The sequence below is a fragment of the Crocodylus porosus genome, unplaced genomic scaffold, assembly GCF_001723895.1.
Source record: "Crocodylus porosus isolate Cpor-Errol unplaced genomic scaffold, CroPor_comp1, whole genome shotgun sequence".
In the NCBI taxonomy this organism is placed as follows: Eukaryota; Metazoa; Chordata; order Crocodylia; family Crocodylidae; genus Crocodylus; species Crocodylus porosus.
The window spans coordinates 87534081-87556170 of NW_017728947.1; the positions used below are offsets into that span (position 1 = coordinate 87534081).

The 22090-nt window shown below is 38.8% G+C and overlaps 1 protein-coding gene across 1 annotated transcript in view; it reads right to left on the reverse strand.

Moving 5' to 3' along the window:
- The window catches only part of NRDE2 (NRDE-2, necessary for RNA interference, domain containing), a 40876-nt gene that overhangs the window by 1176 nt on the left and 17610 nt on the right, over window positions 1–22090 (reverse strand). The window contains exons 5-13 of the mRNA XM_019552403.1: window positions 20943–21402; window positions 19743–20148; window positions 14842–14975; window positions 12441–12564; window positions 11087–11262; window positions 10139–10525; window positions 6327–7255; window positions 4677–4815; window positions 503–574 (exon numbers count right to left, since the gene is read on the reverse strand). Coding sequence (XP_019407948.1) covers window positions 503–574; window positions 4677–4815; window positions 6327–7255; window positions 10139–10525; window positions 11087–11262; window positions 12441–12564; window positions 14842–14975; window positions 19743–20148; window positions 20943–21402 — 2827 coding nt within the window. The remainder of the gene's footprint in view (window positions 1–502; window positions 575–4676; window positions 4816–6326; window positions 7256–10138; window positions 10526–11086; window positions 11263–12440; window positions 12565–14841; window positions 14976–19742; window positions 20149–20942; window positions 21403–22090) is intronic.

The window sequence follows — 22090 nt, forward strand, 5'->3', positions numbered from 1 at the left end:
CAGCTGACTTCCTGCCCTTTGGGCAGGGGGCTGGACTCGATGATCTCCCGAGGTCCCTTCCAGCACTAATGTCTATGAAATCTATGAATTCCACATCAACCTACAACCAAGTAGAGGGGCTGAAGATTGTTGGATCTCCTATCAACAGTGGGTGAGAGTTGCAGGTGCTCCCTAATTCATTTTTTCTAGTCTCTGAATTCCCTTTATTTCATCTATATATGTCTCTTACTGAAGTGATTACAGCATTCAAGGCAATATCACTCCAGGGCTACATAGAGGAAAAATTTCATTTCTCTCTCTTTTTTTTTTTAAACTTATTTGCCCTGAAAATTCATTTCTCATTTGCAGTTAACCTTGGAAACCTTTTCACAGTAAAGCTTCTCCTAATTTTGATTTCATTTCCACACAAGTAGTAACAGGACAACTTATATTCAAAGCTTCTCCAATATTCTATTTCTAAAAAAACATCATTCTTTATGACTGGTTTAATTTTTTAACCTACCTTTGCCCAAGGACAGTTTTGAATGGCTTTATAAAATACTCCTTTGCTTCTTTCTTTATTTCCTAGAGAAACCTGTGAAAGGATAAAAAACCATATTTCAAATAAATTGTGGGTCCTGAAGCTGTAAAAATTATCTGCAATTTTTATTTTCCTTGAGGCAGAAAAGCTACCATTAAAAAGTTCACATCAATAGTTTCCTTGGTGAAGAGTCCTTATGACCAATCACTGTACCAGACATATAATTTAGTATCTTACACTGACAGTAGACTCTGTAGTACAATACCTTTAGAAGTTACATGGTAACTTTTTATAACTCGCAAGCAGCAGAGGAGCAATGACTGGCAAAAAGACCCTCTGTTTAACATTTCACTTGAAAAACAGCATCAGTCTAGTACTAAATGACACGACTGAACAAGAGCACAAATCAGAGTGCAGAACTGAAACCCACAATTCTGAAGCAAGTATACTATCATCTGAGCTATACTAACTTTGGCTATAAATCTCTTGGTTCAGGAGATTGTGGCTCTGCTTTCTCCTTAAAGAGTTATAAATACCTAGTCATTTCATTTCCACAGTTCCACCATTGGCAAATTTTTAGAAAAACTACTCTCCATTTGTGCATGCAGTTGCAGTATATCTAAAACATTACTGTATGTAATGTTTTATTTACAAGCATAAAACATTTTATTCTATAAAAGGTTTATATGCACGTTTTTTCACCTGTATACAATGCACAATATGGCACAAAAATTGTGTCCAAGCAATTGTGCACTTAAAAATTAAATATACAAAGGAAAGATGGGTGAGGCCTTTTGGAAACCTGCCTCCTTGTATCTCCATAAATCTACATAATAGAGTTAGTATATACCTGAAAGTAGTAAAATCTTCTTCCTACAAATGCCAGCTGGGATTTCTGATGACTGACGCAAGTACAGAACATTCCAGCTATAATGAGCTTTAAAATCAGGAGGATTAAACAGGTAAAGATTTTAATGATTTCTACTGAAGGAAATCTTTTAATTGGACAGGTTTAAAAAGAGCTCATGTGAAGGCAATTCTATGGCAAGCCTGACCTAAGCAGTGTCTTCATGCAGAACAGCAGTTCTGAAATGCCTTGCAGTGTTCTGGGAAGAGGAGATTCTTCAAAAGCAAGTGACTTCATGTTTTTTCTTGGTCTCACTGTATTAATATTGGGACTAAAATCAGCAGCACCCCTTGCTAAGTGCAGAACTACTTTGTTACATGGTGAAACATTACTTGTAAATACTTGTACCTCTTTGGCTTCACTGAATCCTTGGTATTTCATGATAAAATTATTTTCCATTGCTGAACAAAAACACATTTTGCTTAGTGGAATCCTCTCTCAGAACCAAGCACTAAAATGTATGTCTCTTCTGGTTCTTCAAAGAATTCTCAGTTTCACTGTCTAATAATTTCCTGAGGAATAACGGGATTTTAGGGGAAAGGGATTACTGATTAAAAAATATACATAACAAGATGGAGATGGACTTTGTCCAAAATATTTAAAATCAAGTATCTAAAAATACATCATAATAAATGGTGGCAAGATCTACCAGCTTTTGGCCAGACATTAAAACATGGCAATCATGACTTCACATAAGTGTTTATTATCTATATATAGTGCTGCATGCTTTGGCCACTCTGCAGAAACTTTTCAGGGCTGTTGATGCTAGGGAAAACAATTTTTGTGTTTTATTCTTCTATGATATCTGCCTTCTCACCTTGGTGAAAATTAAGTTACTGACAATGGCAAATGTACTTGGAAGATTTTTGCTTTTGCATTTATGTGAAAATAAATCTCTCAGCTTCTACAATACAATGGTGATTAAATTTAGCTGTCGGCTACTATATATCCAAAAAAACATTAAATAATTCTTTTATGAGCTAATGTTATGGTTATAAAGATTAATAGTCCTGGACAAGATGTCTTCTTACGTACAAGGGGCATTATTTATTTTTTCTACTAGTACTTCTACGAGTGGCTTTTCAAGACACTAACAGGATGTATAATGTGGTAGAAAAGGTTCCACTTTAGACAAATTCTAAGAATTATTCTGTGCTTTCATGCACCTGTTTTTTTTCCAGTCATGTTAACAGAGGTGTACCAGGTCTGGCTGTCTTGCAGTGCTTGTGGAGTTGACTTTATGCATTTTTAAGGTAAGATACAGACCAGTAAACAACACAGCAATTTTTTTATTGACATTTTTGGATATTGTTATTTAGTATAACTTTTACAAATATCTGTGCATTAACATTTTCATGACAAAATTTCAAAGGGAAAAGCAGCTAATGTTTCATGGCAAGCTGCCAAATATACAGCTTTTTACATGTCTTCTCTTTTACTAACCCAGCTTTTTCTTCACCAAGTGAAATCTTGTTAGTCTCTCCACACCACCTGCACTTCTCATTTTGTCCGTTTCCTCTTCTACTTATCTGTGCACTTCCGATTGATACCAGGCTACCGTTTTTTTCCCAGCCTACTGTTTTTATTCCACTTAAGATGTCAATTCCCTTACTCTGTATTTCTTATTTAATATTGTGCCAGATACCTTGCTTCCCCTTCTACAGTATGGTTCATGTTTCATAACGTTGTAAAGGGAAACAATATAGAATACCAGACAGTAGTATAATGTAGGATGGACAAGTAGGGTACATGCCCTGGATACCACCTAAGGGGAGAGGAGCCAGAAGGGTTGAGGAGAGGTGGGGGGGAAAGATGATGAGAGAAAGGCACATATTTTCTATGCTGTAACTCTGGTGGGAAGGAACAGTAAAGAAGAAACTATTTGAGGAGAGCAGATCAGACAGTTCCAATGTTTGCAGTTTCTTATTCTACCACTAGCAATTCACCCACAAACAAATGCATCAAGGCTCTGTCCCTGTGTCACTCATAATCCAGACATGAGTGATCTAAATGCCAAACAGATACTTATATAGAGCAGACTGAATATTAACTTCACAATAAAAAATACACTCAAATATTTTCCTTTTCTGAATGATCTATAGAATGGATTTCCCAGCCCATTGTGGCTGCCATAGAATACATATCTATTTTGACTCTGCCCACATAAAATTCAACAATACCAAAGAGCACATCTGATACCCAGTCAAGCAGCTGCAGTTAAATCTAAGTCGTCAGTGGACTCTCATCCACTGTATTGTCTAAAACAGGGGTGTCAAGCTCATCCAGCCCCATAGGTTGGATGAGGGTTGTGGGGTCAGCATACAGGGCCGGTCCAGCATGGGCTGCTCATGCAGCAAACACCCTGGATCAGTCTCCCGTGCCACATGCAGCACGCATGTCAGGTTCAAGCAATATGTGCCTCACAGCAGTATGGGGGCTTGTGCTACATGTGGCACATGGGGCCAGCATGGGGCACATACTGTATACACTGCCTGCACCAAACTATGTGCTGGCCCTATGAGCTGGCCCCAGAGCCAGACTGCACGGCTGGTCCACTGCAATCAGGGGCAGGGCCAGGGCCAGCACATGCTGCATGGGTCAGTCCAAGATCTACTGGTCAGATACTAGGGCTCTACAGGCTAGATCTGGCCACCCTGCTTTAAACTGAACAAATTTGAATTGTGTATAAAAGTTTCTGTTTGCTTTCTGTCTTCTCTATCTGCCCCAATATCCTTATAACAAATGACTATCTACTTTAAGTTTTTCAGATACAGTGTATTTTTCCTCTACCTTTCATTCACCCACTGATAGTCTTTCTGGGATTCCATATTCTTGAACAAAGGAAACCTTAATATGGTTATAAAGCTTACTATGGAAGGGAATGAGGAATAACTAGGTAGTATAATTAATAATGAGAAGTATAGATTAGGGGTAAGCAATTAAATATTTATTCATTCCTGGATGCTTAAGAAGTGTTTACCACATGATGACCACTGCTATGTGAAGTCACTGTTTTCCCAAGAGAAACCACAAGCATACAGATGTTCAGACTTTTTCTCTCAGAGTAAAAATGGCTGCTTCAGGAGAAAAATAACCAGGGAACAGCCAGGGTTAAATCACTAACCAGAAGAGTTTCTCCTGAGAGAACAAATGTCTGTACATGCTGTATGCTGCTAAGATATTACCAAACCTAACAATTAAAATCAACAATTCCAAATACAGTAAATATAAAGTCTGGTCTCATCTCACCAGAAAGTTCAAATACATTCTCCACAGCAATGGACAATGGGCACCATTTTCACTCTGAACTGCATGATCAAATAAAGCTATGATCCGATTTGTTAATCCAGTTTCAGGAATGGTTGAATATATTTCTCCAATATTTGCCCTGAAACAGAAAAGCAGACAATACAGACATCAGCTGAACAATTGTGTTCTGATGAAGAAAGCAGTTATTTCCCTGTCGATCTTCCCCAGAAAATAGCACAAATGTATTATAGGAGAAACACATAATTCTTTTTGTGAATACAAAAATCTCAGTGAGGAAACTAGAATGGAATATCTGCTTATCCAGTTAGTAATTTTTAAAACATAAATAAGTTAAAAAAAGGTCAATGAAATATTTATTTTTACTTGTGGAAATGATCTCTGGCAAACTGAAGAACTTATACTAAATAATGCAGAGCTGAGAAAGCAATTCCTTCTGGGTCATTCTTTCTGACTAGAATATAACCTGAAGACACTAGTCTTCAATCATGTTATAGTGCTATTTTTCTAACATTTTAGCTTCTGTATAGAACTAAATAAACAGAGCAAAATAAAAAAAGTTTTTAACTTGAACAAAAATCAAATACTCTCAAGACTGGGCAACACATTTAAATTGTCGAATGCACATGCTGTGCTCTACCCAGCAACAAACTAAAGAATGAATAACTTAACAATTCTGAATTTTCATAGGAAAAACAAAGTGCAAAGCCATCAGTGGTTAGAGAGAAAATATTTTGGGCATTTAAAGAAACACTGCTGTTTTCACCTTCTGTCAACTGTCACTACAGTCCCAAGAATGAATCCCAACAAAGTTTCCTTTGATAGCAGGCTTAGCCTTGGGAAAGAATATCCCATTTTACCTTTGATGGAGTCAGGCACTATCATCTTTAATCCTCTGAAAGTACGTCTGAAGCTGATTTATCTGAACCTTTGCTTTACTTTTTCCATTTAGCTCATTAACAAGCTCTTACAGCCTACTTTAAAATTAACCACATGCATTCTGCCAGGCACTAATACAGAACTCAACAGGGACACTAAGCCACTCACAATATTCATAAAAGATTCTACACAGTTTCTCAGAAATATTTGTAATATTTTATACATGATTAATTAGCTATCTGTATATTTGTGCTGCAATAGTTTCATAAAGAATGGGCTATTTTCACATTTAAAATCAGTTACTAAAGATTAATTTAAGTATTTATGATAATTTGTCATCAAGCATTTTAGAATCATGTTCAAATATCAATAGTTAAAGTCTAACAGTGTCAGGCTGTAGCCAAGAGCGAATCATAAATTACAATATGCCTGGCTCCCTATACATTTTGCGGCCCGCAGGATTTTCATTACAATCTATGACTGCATTATATTGACAAGGCACAGCTCATGGGCATCACTGTCACTAGTGTACCAAGATCTTGAGGAAAGAGAATGGGACGATAACCAGGACACCCACCTTCTATTCAGAACTCTGCAGCTGCTTCAATGGGTGGTCTTGAACAAAACCAGATAGTTTCCCTATCTATGCAATAAACATAATACAAGTACCCAGGCTCCTTTGTAAAGTGATTTGATAGCTACAGAGGAAGCCAGACAGTATTACTTCTCTCAGAAGTTGTAAGATATTATTACCTCTGGACATTCTCCACAAGCTTTTTTCTCATTTCCTCGGCTTGAATTGCAAATAGCCATGGCTCTAGCGACTCTGTGGATCTTGTGACAGCATGAAAAAATCTTCGTGCTTTGCTAGCATTGTGAGACTTCCTTTGGATTTGGACATATGACTGCCAAAGAGCCTGGTTGCTAGGATACAGCTTCAAAGCCTCTGTTAGTACCTCTCGCAGAGGATTCAAAGGGTAAACGCTAATTTTCATGTGATATTGGAGTAAATTTGTGTGCATCATTGTGACAGCCTCAAGAGGAGTGGCGAAATTCTGAATGCCAAGATTTTCTCCAACACGTTCACATTTCTGCAGACCAAGACCTTTCAGTTTTTCAGAAATCTGTTTATATATTAGTACAGCAGCATCGATTCCAACAGTCAAATACTGAAAGAGTGCATAGCAACCAACCAAACTAACCATTTGGCTACAACTATTGGCTTGACCCTGGCTAGAAATTGGTGTTATACTTAAACAGTCTTGTAGTGCATGCTCATATATCTTTCGAGCTTTCAAGATGTTCATAGATAATGCTTGCCCACTATATGGTACATATGGCCCACTTTCAACCAGTTTGGTTAATATATGAACAGCACGTGACATGGCCATTCCTTCTAGACTTTCCAGCAGCTCAACTTCCAGTTGAGCATAAAGAAGACTCAAATTACAGAGTTGGGAATCTCTCATCCCTTCAGTTCGTGCCATGCAAAGAGCTGCATCAAATACTTTTCTAGCGTCATCCGTGTTGCCAAGCAGCCACTCCAGGTAGGCATACAGTTTCCAGAGGGAAAGGTTGTTTCGGTTCTCAGATGCCTTAAGGAGATTCTTGGCTAGCCTTTTGCTCTTCTTTCCCTGTATCTTTAATTTCTTCTTGTTTTTTGCTTGGAGGCACTGAATGATCTACACAGAGATAGATGGAATAAAATTTGAAAAAAAAATTATTATGGCTATCTCCGCATTGTTCAGCTTCATTAACCCATTAATAATTTCTAAATCAACAGCACTTGTCACATGCCCAACTACTAAAGGAAAGAAGCCCTCATCCTCTTAGTTTCTCTTTTGCCCCAAATAAATTAATCCCCTCTCCTCTTCTCCTAACACTGTGCCATGAGAAACTGTATGTTATGTTCTTAATATAGCTAATGGACACATGGAAGAGAGCATCAACATGCATTAATTGTGGCCTGGTCCATACCATGATTTTTAGCTGCTAGTGCAGTTACAACAATGTAGCTGCACCACTGCAAATGCCAAGAATGTACTCAGTGTCCTACTTTTACTAGGCAGACAAGGTTCTTTGCATGACTGATATCTCTTATTAGACCAACTTAAATAAATGGAAAACAATTATTGAGCAAGCAAGCTTTCAGGTTCAAAAACCCTTCATCAGGCTAAGGAAGTTTCAGCAGTTGGTGTGTGCTCTTCCTGGATGGAATGAAAAGTAAAGCCAGAGGCTGGTCTGGTATGCATACAAGACAGGTAGTCAGTGAAAATGTAGACTGAGTCAATGGGGGTGGGTGGGGAGGGAGAGCCACTCGGATACCGCATGAAGAACTGCTGCAGTAGAGAAGAAAAACCCCCACAAATCACACACCGCTGGTTATGACATAATCACCCCTCCCTCAAACCTGTACAGAAAATCCTCAAACAACTGCAACCCATACTAGAAAGAGACCCTACTCTAAAAAAGATCTTCCCAGAGCCACTCATCCTAGCCTTCAAACAAGCACCACACCTTGCGAACTTCATCACCAGAAGCAAACTTCCTCAAGCCCAGAACACACCAAAAGGATCCAGACCATGTCATGACAAGAAAGGCAAAACCTGCCAACACATCTCCACCCTCCCCCACAATTACTACACCCCACAACAGAGCCATCAGCATTCCTGGATCTTACAGCTGCACCTCCAGAAATGTAATGCATCTCATCCAATGCACCAAATGCCCCGATGGAAAATACATAGGAGAGACCAAACAACAACTGTGCACCAGAATAATTACTCACCGGAAATCTATCAAAGACAGGAATACCCAATTACCTGTGGGGGCACATTTCTCTCTCCAACCTCTCAGTCCTGATCCTCAAAGGAAACTTACAAAACACTTCCCAGAGATGAGCCCATGAACTCCACTTCATCGACTTCCTGGATACTAAAAATCGTGGACTAAATCTAGACACTGGATTTATGACACATTATAACCTGCCTGACAGCTGACTCCCTAGGTCTCTCTCCACTTTTCATCCCCCTTCTCTCTCTCCCCTCCCCACCTCCTTTCTCTCACCCACTGACCCCTCAATCTACATTTTCACGCCTACCTGTCTTGTATGCATACCGGACCAGCCTCTGGCTTCTTTACTTTTCATTCCATCCAGGAAGAACACACACCAACTGCTGAAACTTCCTCAGCCTGACGAAGGGTTTTTGAACCCAAAAGCTTGCTTAATAATTAAGTTGGTCTAATAAAAGATATCAGATTCATGCAAAGAATCTTGTCTGCCTAGGTCCTTAGACCAACACGGCTACAACCTACACCCCTGTAGCTTTTTACTAGCGCATTTTAATCTGGTTTGAAATTGGAACAAGATGCACCATGAAACATATCTATACCACCAGCTACACCAGTGCAGCTATACTAATGGGTAAACCCCTCTGTGTAAGCAAGGCATGAATAAGACTGAATTCTCCAATGGTCAGATCTCTTTGTCATAGCTGAGCACTTCTGCTCCCTGTGGTGCCTCCATATGCTTCCTCTATTTCCCCAACTTTGGTAACAACAGGCAGTGGGAGTGGATGTCTTAAAAGCGCTACAAACATGACAATCTAAAGCCGAGATCTCACTCCCCCTTCCAAAGCATTCTCTGTCACCACCTTGAAATACACACAGATTACACCTGTTTACCATTGTTATCATTTATACTTTTACTATAAAAGTAAAAGAAAGAGCAAAACTGTAAGTGCAAAAAGATTTTTACTTTAAATAAGGAATTTGTCGGGCTGAAGAGTTTGAGCAACATTTTCCTGTAGAGCCAAACAGTGCTGGCAAACAGAATTAAACATCAAAGTAAGATTCCACAATGTAGAATATTTTGACAGAGAAATGTGAGGGTTGGGTGGGAAAGCCATATTGGGACTTCTTACCTGGGTCCCACTGCCTGTTCTTACTAAGGTTAGGGAGAGTCTGGGTAGGAGAGGGAGGGGGGCTTACAGGTACTGTGCTGCATAAAGAAAATAAAACACTGACAAGCTAAGCTCTCAAGTTCAAGAAATGACAAAGTTAGAACTGGGTATGCATTACAATAGTCTTTACTTAAATAATCAGTTTGTACGTATCAAATTATAGCACACTATACTGTTCAATAGTATTATAGTTGCATGTTGTAAAATACACCAAAAGTTTCCTTGCAAGGTCCTCATATATCACAGTGATGAGCCTTTTATGTACTGCCTTAGTTGTTTAGATTTGGATTCACTCCACATGGGCTCATTCATTGCATCTCATGTAAAAATTATTTTCGAAGACTATCTGGCCTTCACAACAGTGGATGGTATTAACATGCATCTGAAACTGTATGCAAAAGATTGCATGAAATATTTTATTGTTGGAAAAACATATTACAGAACCAGAAATTACTGCGATGCACATAGCCTGCACTAGTATTTTCCAACTTTAAAGTGTTTCAGCCATACAAATGTTAATTTGGTTTAATGAAATACAAAACACAAATAGCCAACAGAACGAAAACCACATACGTAAAAGAGAATATACAAATCCTTATTTACCTTTGAGATTTCATATAGCAACCAACACTCAGAAAGGTTAATCTTCTCTTTTCCTGAAAACAATGGCAGTATTACGTGAAACAGATTCTGTATGAACTCCTCCCCCTCCTTACAATGACCAATGTGCTGTCTCCTCCTGATCATTGTGTCCATGTGGCCAATGCTGCTAACTCCAGCAAGTGATGAATAAAAGGAGGTCAATGGCCTTTCATCCAGCTGCCCACTGTCAAATATATTGTTTTCATCCATAGCTACATAAAGACTTGAAGGAAAGAGACTGCACCCACAGGGAACTCCCAAAAATTGCAGAAATGAGTACAACAGCTGAATCTGAAGATCTGGATTAGAAAGTTTGATTAATGATGGCCCAAGATCATCAGATAATACCTAAAAAAAAGAACGAAACATTTATTTAAATTACAATTCAATCAAATAGCTTAGCAAGTTCAGTAATCAGTAAAAGAAGCTTTCCAAATTCAATAAAGATTTTTGTGAATGGGTATGAAATGGTGATGGAATTTGACTGAAATTAAGATGACAAAATAGATAAGTAATGGCCCCCTTACAGTAAGACTGCAGGTTTGACTTGATGATAATGGATTTAAATTTTCCAGTTCTACACTACTAAATGTATGTAGCATCAGCAATGGTAATCTCTTCCAGAAACTTATAAACCAGGAGTCTAAAAGAAATAGTTAAAAAATGATGCCTCTGGCTGTTTTACTCACCAACTTTCACATTGATGCTAAGTTGGAGCACTTACTATCACTGTATTCCAACTGCCTCTCTCCTCATTTGCATGGGTTTAGTTTACTTATCTGTCCAAATTCCAGGACAGCATTTTTATTATTTATATTATAGTAGCACTTAAAGAGGTCAGAACCCTGCTATGCTAGTCAATGCACAAGTAGTTAATCGCCACCCACGGTCTTATTGAGTCACAGTGACCTGTCTTTCTGGGTCTTCACAATCTTCTTCAGTCTGCTTCTTTGTTTTGTCAGGCCGCCAAGGGACCCAATGCCTGGCTTCACGGGAACCTTCAACATCCAGCCAAATTTCCCATTTGGGTAGAGTTTTATCCTTTATTTCTTGATCTTCATCTATATCTTCCTCATCATCATCATCTTGGGGGGGAAAAATGCACCAGAATTTATAGGAACCCCACCAAAGACTGAAATTTGTTAAATGTAAAATGCTTTAAATATATAAACAAATGCCACATTACTAGACCAGACACTTCTAGGTTCTAATATGCCTAATACACAAATATATAATCCTGGTTCTGATACCAACATTCTCGTGCAGCCTAGAGTAAACTATTGCTTGCCGATATACCTCATTTGTATGTTGTGATAATTAGCATAAGTAATGTGTTTTAAAAATGAAAAGCCATACAAGTACACAAAGTATTATTATGGTATTAAATGTCACAGGTTACACTTGCTACTGCTGCTTTAAATGGGCTGATATTTTCACTAACTAAATTTACGAGCAAAGGATCACAGCAATGTAGTTAAATGTTCATAAAATAACCACGTGTTGAAACTAGATTACGATTTACAACCTGATTTGTATGTTAGAAGCATAATACTATTTATTAATTACCTAACCACAAACACCTGCACTGCTACTGTTTTCTAAATTCAAGGAAAGAGAATCACTGCTTGCCTGAACTTCTGGTCTTTGGGCCAGATCTACTTTATCAAATAAGCATCTAAAAACGGTCAAGAAATACCACAATTTGCACAGAACAATGAAAACAAACATAGAACTATTTTTAAAAACATTTTCTAGGGGACCAACCCTTGTGCTTTATTCCAAAGGGGATGTTCTGCCATTATCCTGATAACGGAAACACCTGCCTCAAGTACAGGCTGGGCCTATCATACACTCGAAAACTGCAGCATATCATGTTTAAATTCATACATTCCACCCGGCAGGCTTTACTTAAAATGTGCAACAGTGAGGTGTATCATGGCAAATGGATCAGGATCCAGGACTGGACTGAAAACTGGTACTGAAATATTAATAAAAAAGTTTCCTGAGCTCCTGAGTTTTCAGTTGTTCTAATTGTTAAGTATTATTAAAAGGGGAATGTGTTTCAGCTTTAACTCCATCTTGGTACAGATTTTTGGGAGCAGCTTTAATTGTAGTTTGCAGTTGATTTTCCTTCTCCTACGATTTATTTAAGACACTTCAGTATTTATGATGTCCCCTAAGGTTTTCAGGATCTGGCAGGAGGCAGGAAAGCAAAAACATGTAAAAAAAAATAAATAAAAAGTTAAAGTAACAATGTGCTTACCAGGCTTACTGACAACAATCCAGCCACCCTTTTCTTGTTGATGCATCCATGCTTTCCAGCCTTTTGCTCCTTTTTCTCCAATCCGAGGCTCTCCACTGTCCCAAAATGGTTCAAAGAACTCCACCTATTATTGAGGATAAAAAACCCACCACATAATCTTGACTTCACCATTGTACAATCTTTTAAAAACAACTAAGTGGTCAGTCATTTTGAGTTATATGGAAACATAAGAAGTTTTAAAGGTGCACTTTTAACAGGAATCAGTAGGCTGTAAGCTGTGCAAGAGTAGGAGGTTTTTGGAAACCTAAAACCTGGTGGAAGAGGGACAGCTTATTTAGTCACCATCCATCTTTTGACAGACAAACATTTTGTAAAACATCTGTGTGGTAACAACAGTTCTAGAAATAAATACAAAGTGGGTCACTGTACTATTCCAGCATAATTTTGATGGGAACCTGGAAACTGATCAGCCGTTTCAAATAATTCTGAGTTGCATATCCTGAATCCTTATTTTGGTGTTACATAGGTATATCCATATACCATAGACTTCATAGACGTAAGAGCTGGAAGGGATCTCAGAAGATGAGTACAGCCCCCCGCCCAAAGGGCAGGAAGTCAGCTGGGGTCATAGGATCCCAGCAAGATAAGCATCCAATTTGTTCTTGAAGTTGTTCAAACCACCTCTGATGGCAGGCTGTTCCAGACCTTGGGGGCTCAGAGAGTAAAGAAATTCTTCCTTACGTCCAGTCTGAAACCGTCTTGCAGTAGTTTATGACCATTAGACCTAATCATCCCTTGGGATGCTATGGTGAACAAATGTTCCCCCAGATCCTGGTGGTCATCCCTGATAAACTTATAGGTGGCCATCAGATCACCCCTGAGCCTGTGCTTTTCCAGGCTAAAGAGCCCCATGGCTCTCAGCCTGTCATCGTACGGTCTGTTTTCCTGACCTCTGATCATGCCTGTGGCTCTTTTCTGGACTCTCTCAAGCTCCTCCGCATCCTTTTTGAATTGTGGAGCCCAAAACTGGACGCAGTACTCCAGCTGCGGCCTCACCAAGGCCGAGTACAAGGGGAGAATGATGTCCTGGGATTTGTTGGAGAAGCATCTATGGATGAAAGCCAGCGTTTTGGTCGCTTTACTAGCTGCAGCATCACAGTGCAGGCTCATGTTCATCTTGTGGTCAATGATGACCCCCATCCATATCCATATACTAAAAACCTCTTTAATTAGCAGATCTCACAACTCAATAGAATTCAGTAGTTTCACAATTCTTCTTACTGTATGACAGAGGTAGGCATGAATGGTTCAGTTCATATGGATGGAGGAAATAGCCTCACGCTACCATTCAAAGGCACAGAGGGAAGAAGAGTCAGAGCCCTCACAAGGTGAAGCTTAGGGCAGCAGCAAATACCAAAGTGCTGTGATGCTCTTTTCACAAAGTTCATTTTTAAATTAAGTTGAATAGGACTTTAAACAAAAGAAAAAAGTAAAAGCAACTTGTGTATGCAATGGTAGCATCACTCCCTCACCAAATTTGCATTCTCATTATCTTAGTAGACTTCCAGTGCCATAACAGAGACTGCTACCATTTAAGCTACGGGATTTACTGTAGCAGTTGGCATCTGCAAAAGCCTGTTATCCCAGAGAAAGGGAACAAAATGCTGGGGACTGAGATCAACTGTTGGGATGCTGTGGGTGAGATGGAGAGTGAAAGCAGAGAACCTGGCCCAGTTTTTGTCCCACACAATGGCCTTAGGGGAGGCGTAAACCACGTGTACAACAGGCTCCACTCCCACTACAGAATTTTCTGTCAACTCCCTAAAGCACTTCTGGAGCATGAAGGCATTCCTACTACTGAATATCAAAGGTGTGTTAAAATAATGGAGGTACAAGGACTTCTCAATAAAGACTGTAAAAATGGGAAGTGTCTATGATCACTGCCAGCTCCCTATGTAAATAATATGTAATAAACGTCATAGCACTATTCAAACTAGGAAAAAGGATACAGAAAAAACCTTAGTTACAGAAAACTAGACCTTAGTTAGTTAACTACTTTTGTTGACACACTTCCTATTTTAACTGGGGAGAAGCAGGACCTGCTACAGCTGGGGACAGAACTTCTACATAAGCTAAAGCAACAAAGCTGAAAAAAGGGGGTAGTTGCATAATTCTATTGCATTTGTATATGCTTGTAGCAGCAAGACAGCCTTTTCTAACTGTGGGAAATGGCAGGGCAACTTTGAAGAACTAAAAAATAAATAGGCAATGCAAAATCCAAGTAACATCTTTAAATTCACATATATTTTCACATACATTTAAGTCATGATGCTGAAGTTCCAGTGTTCACACATCACATAAGATAAAGTAAAAAAAAAAAAATCTAAATGGAAGTTGCTACCTGTCCTCTTGTTGGGAGACCTTTTACACTGTCAGGTTTAAAGAAGGTGAAGTCAATCAGAGCCTGGAACAAAGACACAGCTTTCTCCGAATGACCTGCCTGTCTTAGAAAATGGCACTGCTGAAGAAAAATAGCTGGAAAACAAAACGGGAAAAATGCATAATGATTATTTAAATAGTGTTTACTACCAAATACTGGATTCTAGAACACAGCTATAAAAAGACCTATCTCCTGTGCCTTCCAGAGCTCTGGAGATTTATCCCAAACAAGGACATTTCTGAAAAATACTGAACTGAAATTTTTTTGGCAAGTCATAGATTTACATCAAAATTAGCATAGTTTAGTTACGCTAAAGATATCCTTTCTAGATGTGCATTGAATGCATGTTCCCTTGAGATCAGCACATACAGTTACTGTATTCACCAGCTGGCACTCCATTTATAATTAAAACCATTACCTATTTAAGGCAAGGATTGCTTCTGCATTATGTGTTTATATAGTAGCTAACACAATGAGACTATGGGCAACTTACAACACAAACAGTATAAGAATTTGGTTGTTGGTCTCTTATTTTTTATCATGTATTATCGTCAAACACATTCACATACTTTTCTTTGCATACTGGCAAATAGCTTTTTCTATGTTATCTTGGCTGAGGAAAGATTGGTCTTATGCCTTAAGCAATGGGTTAAATGTGAAAAAACAGACTTTCACAGACTTCTTTCATAAATCACAAGGAAGTGACTTAAATACTCTCTGCCTCAGGTCCAAACCTGAAAACAGGGCTGTACATTTCCTTTTCTCAATCAATGTATCTATAAAATTCTGAGATCCTTACAAGTGAAGTGGTGAAGAAACGCTAAATTGTATCACCAATATATCCACTACCATAACATTTTCAGAAAGATTCCATTTATTATTGCAAACTAGATGAATATCAGCCTGGTTTGATTTAAAAATAAAATTGATTTACTGATTTTTAACTGACAGAAAAAAGACATACGGATTTAAATAGCAAAGTTTAATTTTATTTTACACCTGTACCTTTTAGTTATTTTCATAAAGAAAGGTTCTTAACAGTTGATATAACCATTAAATGTTTTTATTGGCAACTAAATACAAGCTCTACTTTTAATTTGATACTTCTCTTCACTAACCAGGAAGGCAAACTATATACATGTCTTTAAGCAACTGCCAGTAAACATACATTGATTTAGATTACTTATATTTTTATTCTGTTATAGTGAATGATTTATTCATCACTAACTAGGTTTTCTGAATTGGGATTTGTGTCATTCTGGTTTTTCATGGAAATTAGAATTCAATCAAAAGTGTACAGTTACAGCATAACTAGGGCAAATGTAAATCATCATAAATGGGCTGGATACATAATGAGTGGACTAACTGATCATGTTTTACTTTCAAAACAAACTGATTTTACAAACAAAGAAACCAAGCTTTGTTGGTGAATTAACAGACCGTTTCTGGTCATCATAGATGGCCCAGATTGTCAAGGACAATTAGGCCTAAAAGAAGCATGTCAGAATTTAGAACGATTTTCAGAATGTCTTTAGTAAGGCACCTATCTCCCATTAATTTCAGTACCTGGCTGCTAAAGCAGGATTTATGCCTTACCAAGTCTTTTTCAGTGCTTGTTTAGGAAACTGACTTGAACAAATGCAAGAGATGAAAGATCTCTACAGCAAATGGTAATCCAGCACTGAAATCTTGAAATCAAGACTAGGTGCCGAATATACTTGAGCACTTTTGAAAATATGACTTGATATTTTTATCATATTTACCTGAATTCAAGATAATCCCCCCCAGTAATTAAATTCAATACATGGAAAATTTATAAATGTTATAATTTACCAAGTACAGAATCTAATTATTGGAGGGTTGTCTTAAATTTGTCTCAACTGCCCCCACCACTGCAGCAGGGAAAGCAGTGCCAGGAGGGCAGGTGGTGGGGAAGCAGGCAGGTCAAGCAGCTTGACACCTGCCACTTGCCCCCCACACACACACGCTGCCTACCACCTGTCATGCCTACCACTTGCGCACCCCCACTGCCTCCTGTGATTCAACTCCCCATCTCTGCCTCCCTTGCAGCCTCTGCATCCCCACCTGATCCCCCTATCCCACCCCCACCCAGCACTTACCCTTGCTCCAGCTCCAGCAGGCTATGGCCCCACTCTAGTCTGAAGCATGCGCTTGTTCCAGCCCCAGCCCTACTGCAGCCTAGTAGCAGGAGCAATGTCATAACAGCTCCAGTCCTGAGGCTGTTGGGAAATGGGGGCAGAGGGAGGGAAGGAGGGAATAGGGACCAACACTAGGCTGGGGCCAAAGCTGGAGCTGCAGCAGCTGCCTGACTCCTCAAACACCTTGTACTCAAATCCAAAGACAAGGAGGTTTTTTCCCCACAATATATGGACGATGGGGGAAATCTTGGCGTGGATTTGAGTCAACACAGTATCTGCATCTTTTGGCATACTTTTGAAGAACTGGCTCCATATTTTTCATCTGTTGCATCCATATCAGACTATATTTTATTCATAGACTAGAAAAACAGGATTAAGATAGGCTGCCATTTAAAATTCAAAACCAGTTTATTATTAAAAGGAAAATGGAAAAAAGGAAAACGTACATAATAAAAAATATTTCAATGACTTATATTTTAATAGCAATTAATATCTATCCTGACAAAAATCATTACTAACCTTTTAAAATTCCTACCTATATCCAAGAAGCAAGGGTGGTGGTTTAAGGAGGTTTTTTTGTGTGTGTTTTCACTCGATCAACTGTATAATTGGCGAGATGGTAGACAAAGCATTTGCGCGCAATGTGCCCTTTTTAAGTACAAGCTCTTTGTGCCTGAAAGCTTTGTCTGCCATCTCTCTCAACTATACAGTGTATCCAATAAAAGATATCACCAAAAAATCCTTGCAGCTCACATATGAAATCTGGGAGCATCACAGCAATGATATTACTTTCAATAAGCCAGCAATATAGTCAAGTGAACACTGGGTGGCATAATTCACCAGCGTTTTTGCTCTATTCCTCTACTATATTTGTCACTGAAAATGATGAAGGTCAAGGGCTGACGACAAGTGTCTGGCATACATCTATAGTATTTGCTACATGTTAAAAATCAGGTTATATGAAAAGTTGGGTTTATTCATCATGATTGACATTTAGTAATTTTTCCTAATAAGCAAAAAAGACATCTCCCAGTCAAATTTAGCCCAAGATACAGGCCTGGTTATAAGAAGCATTCACAAAAACTGATATCAATAAAATCATGCTAACAGAAGAATTTCCAAGTATAACATAAACAACATTTTTCTTCAGTGTTTGCCACCAAAAACTATATTGTGCTCACAGACAATAACTATAAACTTAAAGTGACCAGAAACAAAAGGACATTTGATTTCACTTTCATTATCAATAAACAAAAAAACCATAGCAAGTTTAGCAGTATCCACTGAAGTATCGCGAAGTATCTGGAGAAGAACTGATGCCCAGCAAACTGCCAACAAGATTCAGAATACTGAAATGTATTCAGCAAGAAAAAAAGAAAAAGGATTTGAAGGTTAAAAAATAAGAAACGTGCGTTTAAACGCAGAGAAACAACACCCCCTGCAATGGGTGTAGGAGGTGGCTAAAGTGTCAGACATCGGAGATGAAAATGCTAGTAGAGGCTATCAGGTGGTCCAATACACACCTGCCAAGGCAAAATTTGTTCCAGCTATTTTCCAGCACTGCAGCCAAGCTAATTTAAACAAACAATGTAAAAGAATCAAGTATGCAAAGCTAATTGGTAATCCTGCACCAAAGTCTTTAAATCAAGGCTGGGTATCTTTCTTTATGTTTTTATTATTATAAGACTATATTGTACACATAATTCAGCATCTTTATTATTATAAGACTATATATTTCAGCATCATATTAAATGAACTTGGGTTTGTGAAAGCTTTGCCTTAAGAGATATATTTTACCAAGTCTATCAAGGTGCATATCTATGCTGCCTTCTATATATAAAGACATCATTACAGCTCAAACAAAAATGAAAGGGCTTGATGCAAAAATAACCAGGTGAGGTTCCACAGACAGTGCCACACATGCAGAAGGTCAGACTAGATGAAGAAAATGGTCTTTTTTGTCTTTAAAAGTCATTAACCCAGAAGGTTGCTCTGTTAAAGACCAAGATTATTTTCTCCCTGTTCTTCCACCCCCCCCCCGGTGTTTATGGATTTATCCCTACAATATCTAAGCTAGGTAAGGAAGTATTTCTACCTCCATTTTGTAAATGAGGAGTTGAAAGAGGCACACAGAAAGACTGTGTTAGATTTGGGAACTGAACCCAATATTCTGTATCAAATCCAGTGTCCAGATTATGTGAGCATCCTTCCTCCCAGTGTGTATCCCAGGAGTCTCAAACTAAAAATCCTGCTCCTTAGATTTCCTATTATCCTTCTCTTTTCCCCAGGAATTAGAAGTTTTTCAAAAGTTTCACCCTTAACTAATAATATACTAGTAACCACTATTTGTTGCACAAGGCAGAATTGTTATAAAGGCCATGCCACACCTATTTTCTGTTTGCTATGGTTCTCTTTACTTGAAATTTATACTCTAAACGTTTCAGTACATCAGGAATGTACTAGATCTTATATCACATGCTCTCTCAGCAGATGCTTTCCTTTCCTGTATTCATACTGAGTTAATATTTGCTTTTACTATCACATGGAGAGACAGCACACCAGGTATGGTCACTCAGCTGTTTATAAAAGAACAAACAAATTCTCATAGTACAGAGTAAAATCCCTTTTTTGGAATAGACATATTCAATCATTGTGTAACTTTTAATGGCTATAAAATGAAGTACAAAGACAGTGCCTTCTTACCTAACATAGTTTCCTCCGTGCCAGGCAGTATAGGATGCGATACCATGCTGCCATCCTGTACAGCTGCCAAAGTGCTCAAGCATTTGCCATATAAACCATGGACTTTTGAAACTGAAAAGGTGCTGAACTGGCTTTGACAGAACAAGAGATATTTTTGCCACAGCCCTGGATTATTGGGATGCAAAAAAACCAATTTTTGCCATTCTTTGATGAGGGTTGATGGTTCCCAGAATTCTGTACATAGCTTCAGTTTCGCAAGTTTCAGATCAACAATATTTGGATTGCTTTCAATAGCTCTTTCTAAAATGGCCAGTTTCTTTTCAAGGATTAGCTTGAGTGATTTCCTCCTTACTTCCTGCTCTCCCTCATTGACAGAATAAGGGCTGGATCCTCTCATTAGTTCATCCTTAAAAACAAAAGGGAAAAAATCAACTTACAATTATAAATCAGAAATGCCTCAGGCTCTCTAAAAGCATTAAGGAGTATATTGAGATAAGTGATAATGAATTACTACATATATCTTACTAAAATGAGTGGGGTTTTTTTTTTGGGGGGTTAAAAATCACCTGGGAATATTCCATGAACTATAAGAAGATAAACATTCTAATATAATAAAAGCCTTAGTCTGTCTGTCTGTAACACTTTATTTGCACTCTGGTTGTCTCGGCAACCAGAGTGCTCTAAACAGACAGCTACACATGGTGGAGTGCTGCCATGACAGTGGGGACTGACGGGCTGAAGCAGGAGTGGGGAGGGATGAAGCCAGCGATGCTGGCCTTGGCTCCCCCTGCCCCCAGCCCTGTTCCAGGGAGGCAGCGGTGGCATGGGGGGGGGAGGGGCAGCAAGGCCAGTGGCACTGCTCCTTGGAGGTAGCGGTAGCACGGGATGGAGCAGCAGCAGGTGGGGGGGTCCCCACAGGGCCAGACACTGAGGATGGGGCCAGCACACGTCAATGGACGCAGGGGGTGGGGTGCACGAAACCAGAGGCGGAGCAGCAGCACTGTGGGGCACTGGGTGGCAGCGCTCCATCCCCGCCTGCACCCTCCCCACCCTCATCATTCGAGACAGTCAATTTGCTAGTACTTGTGATAATGTCTTTACATATACCTGAAAAGCAAGATGTTCATTAGGTAAGTATTTGCTATCCACAAATTAAATATGGTATCATTTTACTGCAACCAAGAGAATCAGAATACATACCTGAAAAGAAACAAATTCCATCCAAGCATGAACATCTCTTGGGTTCTCTCTGACCTTCTTGTTATAGTCTTCCACTTTTGCCATTAAAATCGAATTAACGTTGTCTTTGGTCCCTTGGGATGCCTGCTGCTGTAAAGCTTCATTATCTGAGGGACCTTTGCCTTGTAGCCACAGTGTAGTCATTGGATCATAAATACCAAGAGGATTTACTCCAGATGGAGCTGAAGGTGCATCACTCTCCAGTTGTAAAACTGGTATAAAAGAGCTTGGGCTAGATGGGGAAGTTTGGCTTTTACTGTGAACAGGAATGCCATCTGTGCTCAACAACTGCAAGCTACTCTTTGAAAAGTAGCGATTAGGTTGTTTCTGGGATTGCTTCTTTTTTGCTGTCGAATTATCCCAAGTTATGCATTGCTTCTTTAGGTCAATGCCAAGGCAGGAATCACCTTTCCTTTTATACCTTAAAAGGAAAAATGAAATTATGCTTAATATATTTGTTAAAATTTTATTTTTTGATGAGAAATATTAAAAAAGGCCAATTTAAAAAATAATTGAATTATAAGTTTTTATAAATCTTTCAGAGGTAGGAAATACTCAGTATTTATTTCTTAATTGGTAAAGCTCTTATTTAATTTTTCAGTACTATCCGAACTTCTCTTACACAGTTAGAAGCCATGCAACCATTAAACAGCTGTCCCTACACTTAAAAGTGGCGGCAAGGGGGTGCTTGAACTAAAACTTACTGAATGAGCTTTAGTTCAAGCACTCCCTTCATTTTTAAGCATGGGGACACTGATACACAAGATGTGATGGCATTTTTATTGGAATGGCTCTCAGAGTCACTCTAGTTAAAGCACCACCCCTGCACTCCTGGAGCACAGGTAAAAGTACGCTCCATTGTGAGGTACTAGAAAAAGGCGCATTAGTAAAAGTGCAGTTTTTTTGTTGACGCTTTAATGCGCATTAAAATAGGCTACTGCGCATTAAAGCCCACGTGTAGATACACCCAGTGAAAGATCAACTATTTTCTTCTCCTTTTAGCAGGAGAAGCCACTCTACTCAAGTAGGTAAACTGGGGACAACAGAATCAAGATACAACTACACATGTAGACTTCTGGTTTAAAACTGAGTTATTTTAAGACAGAAAC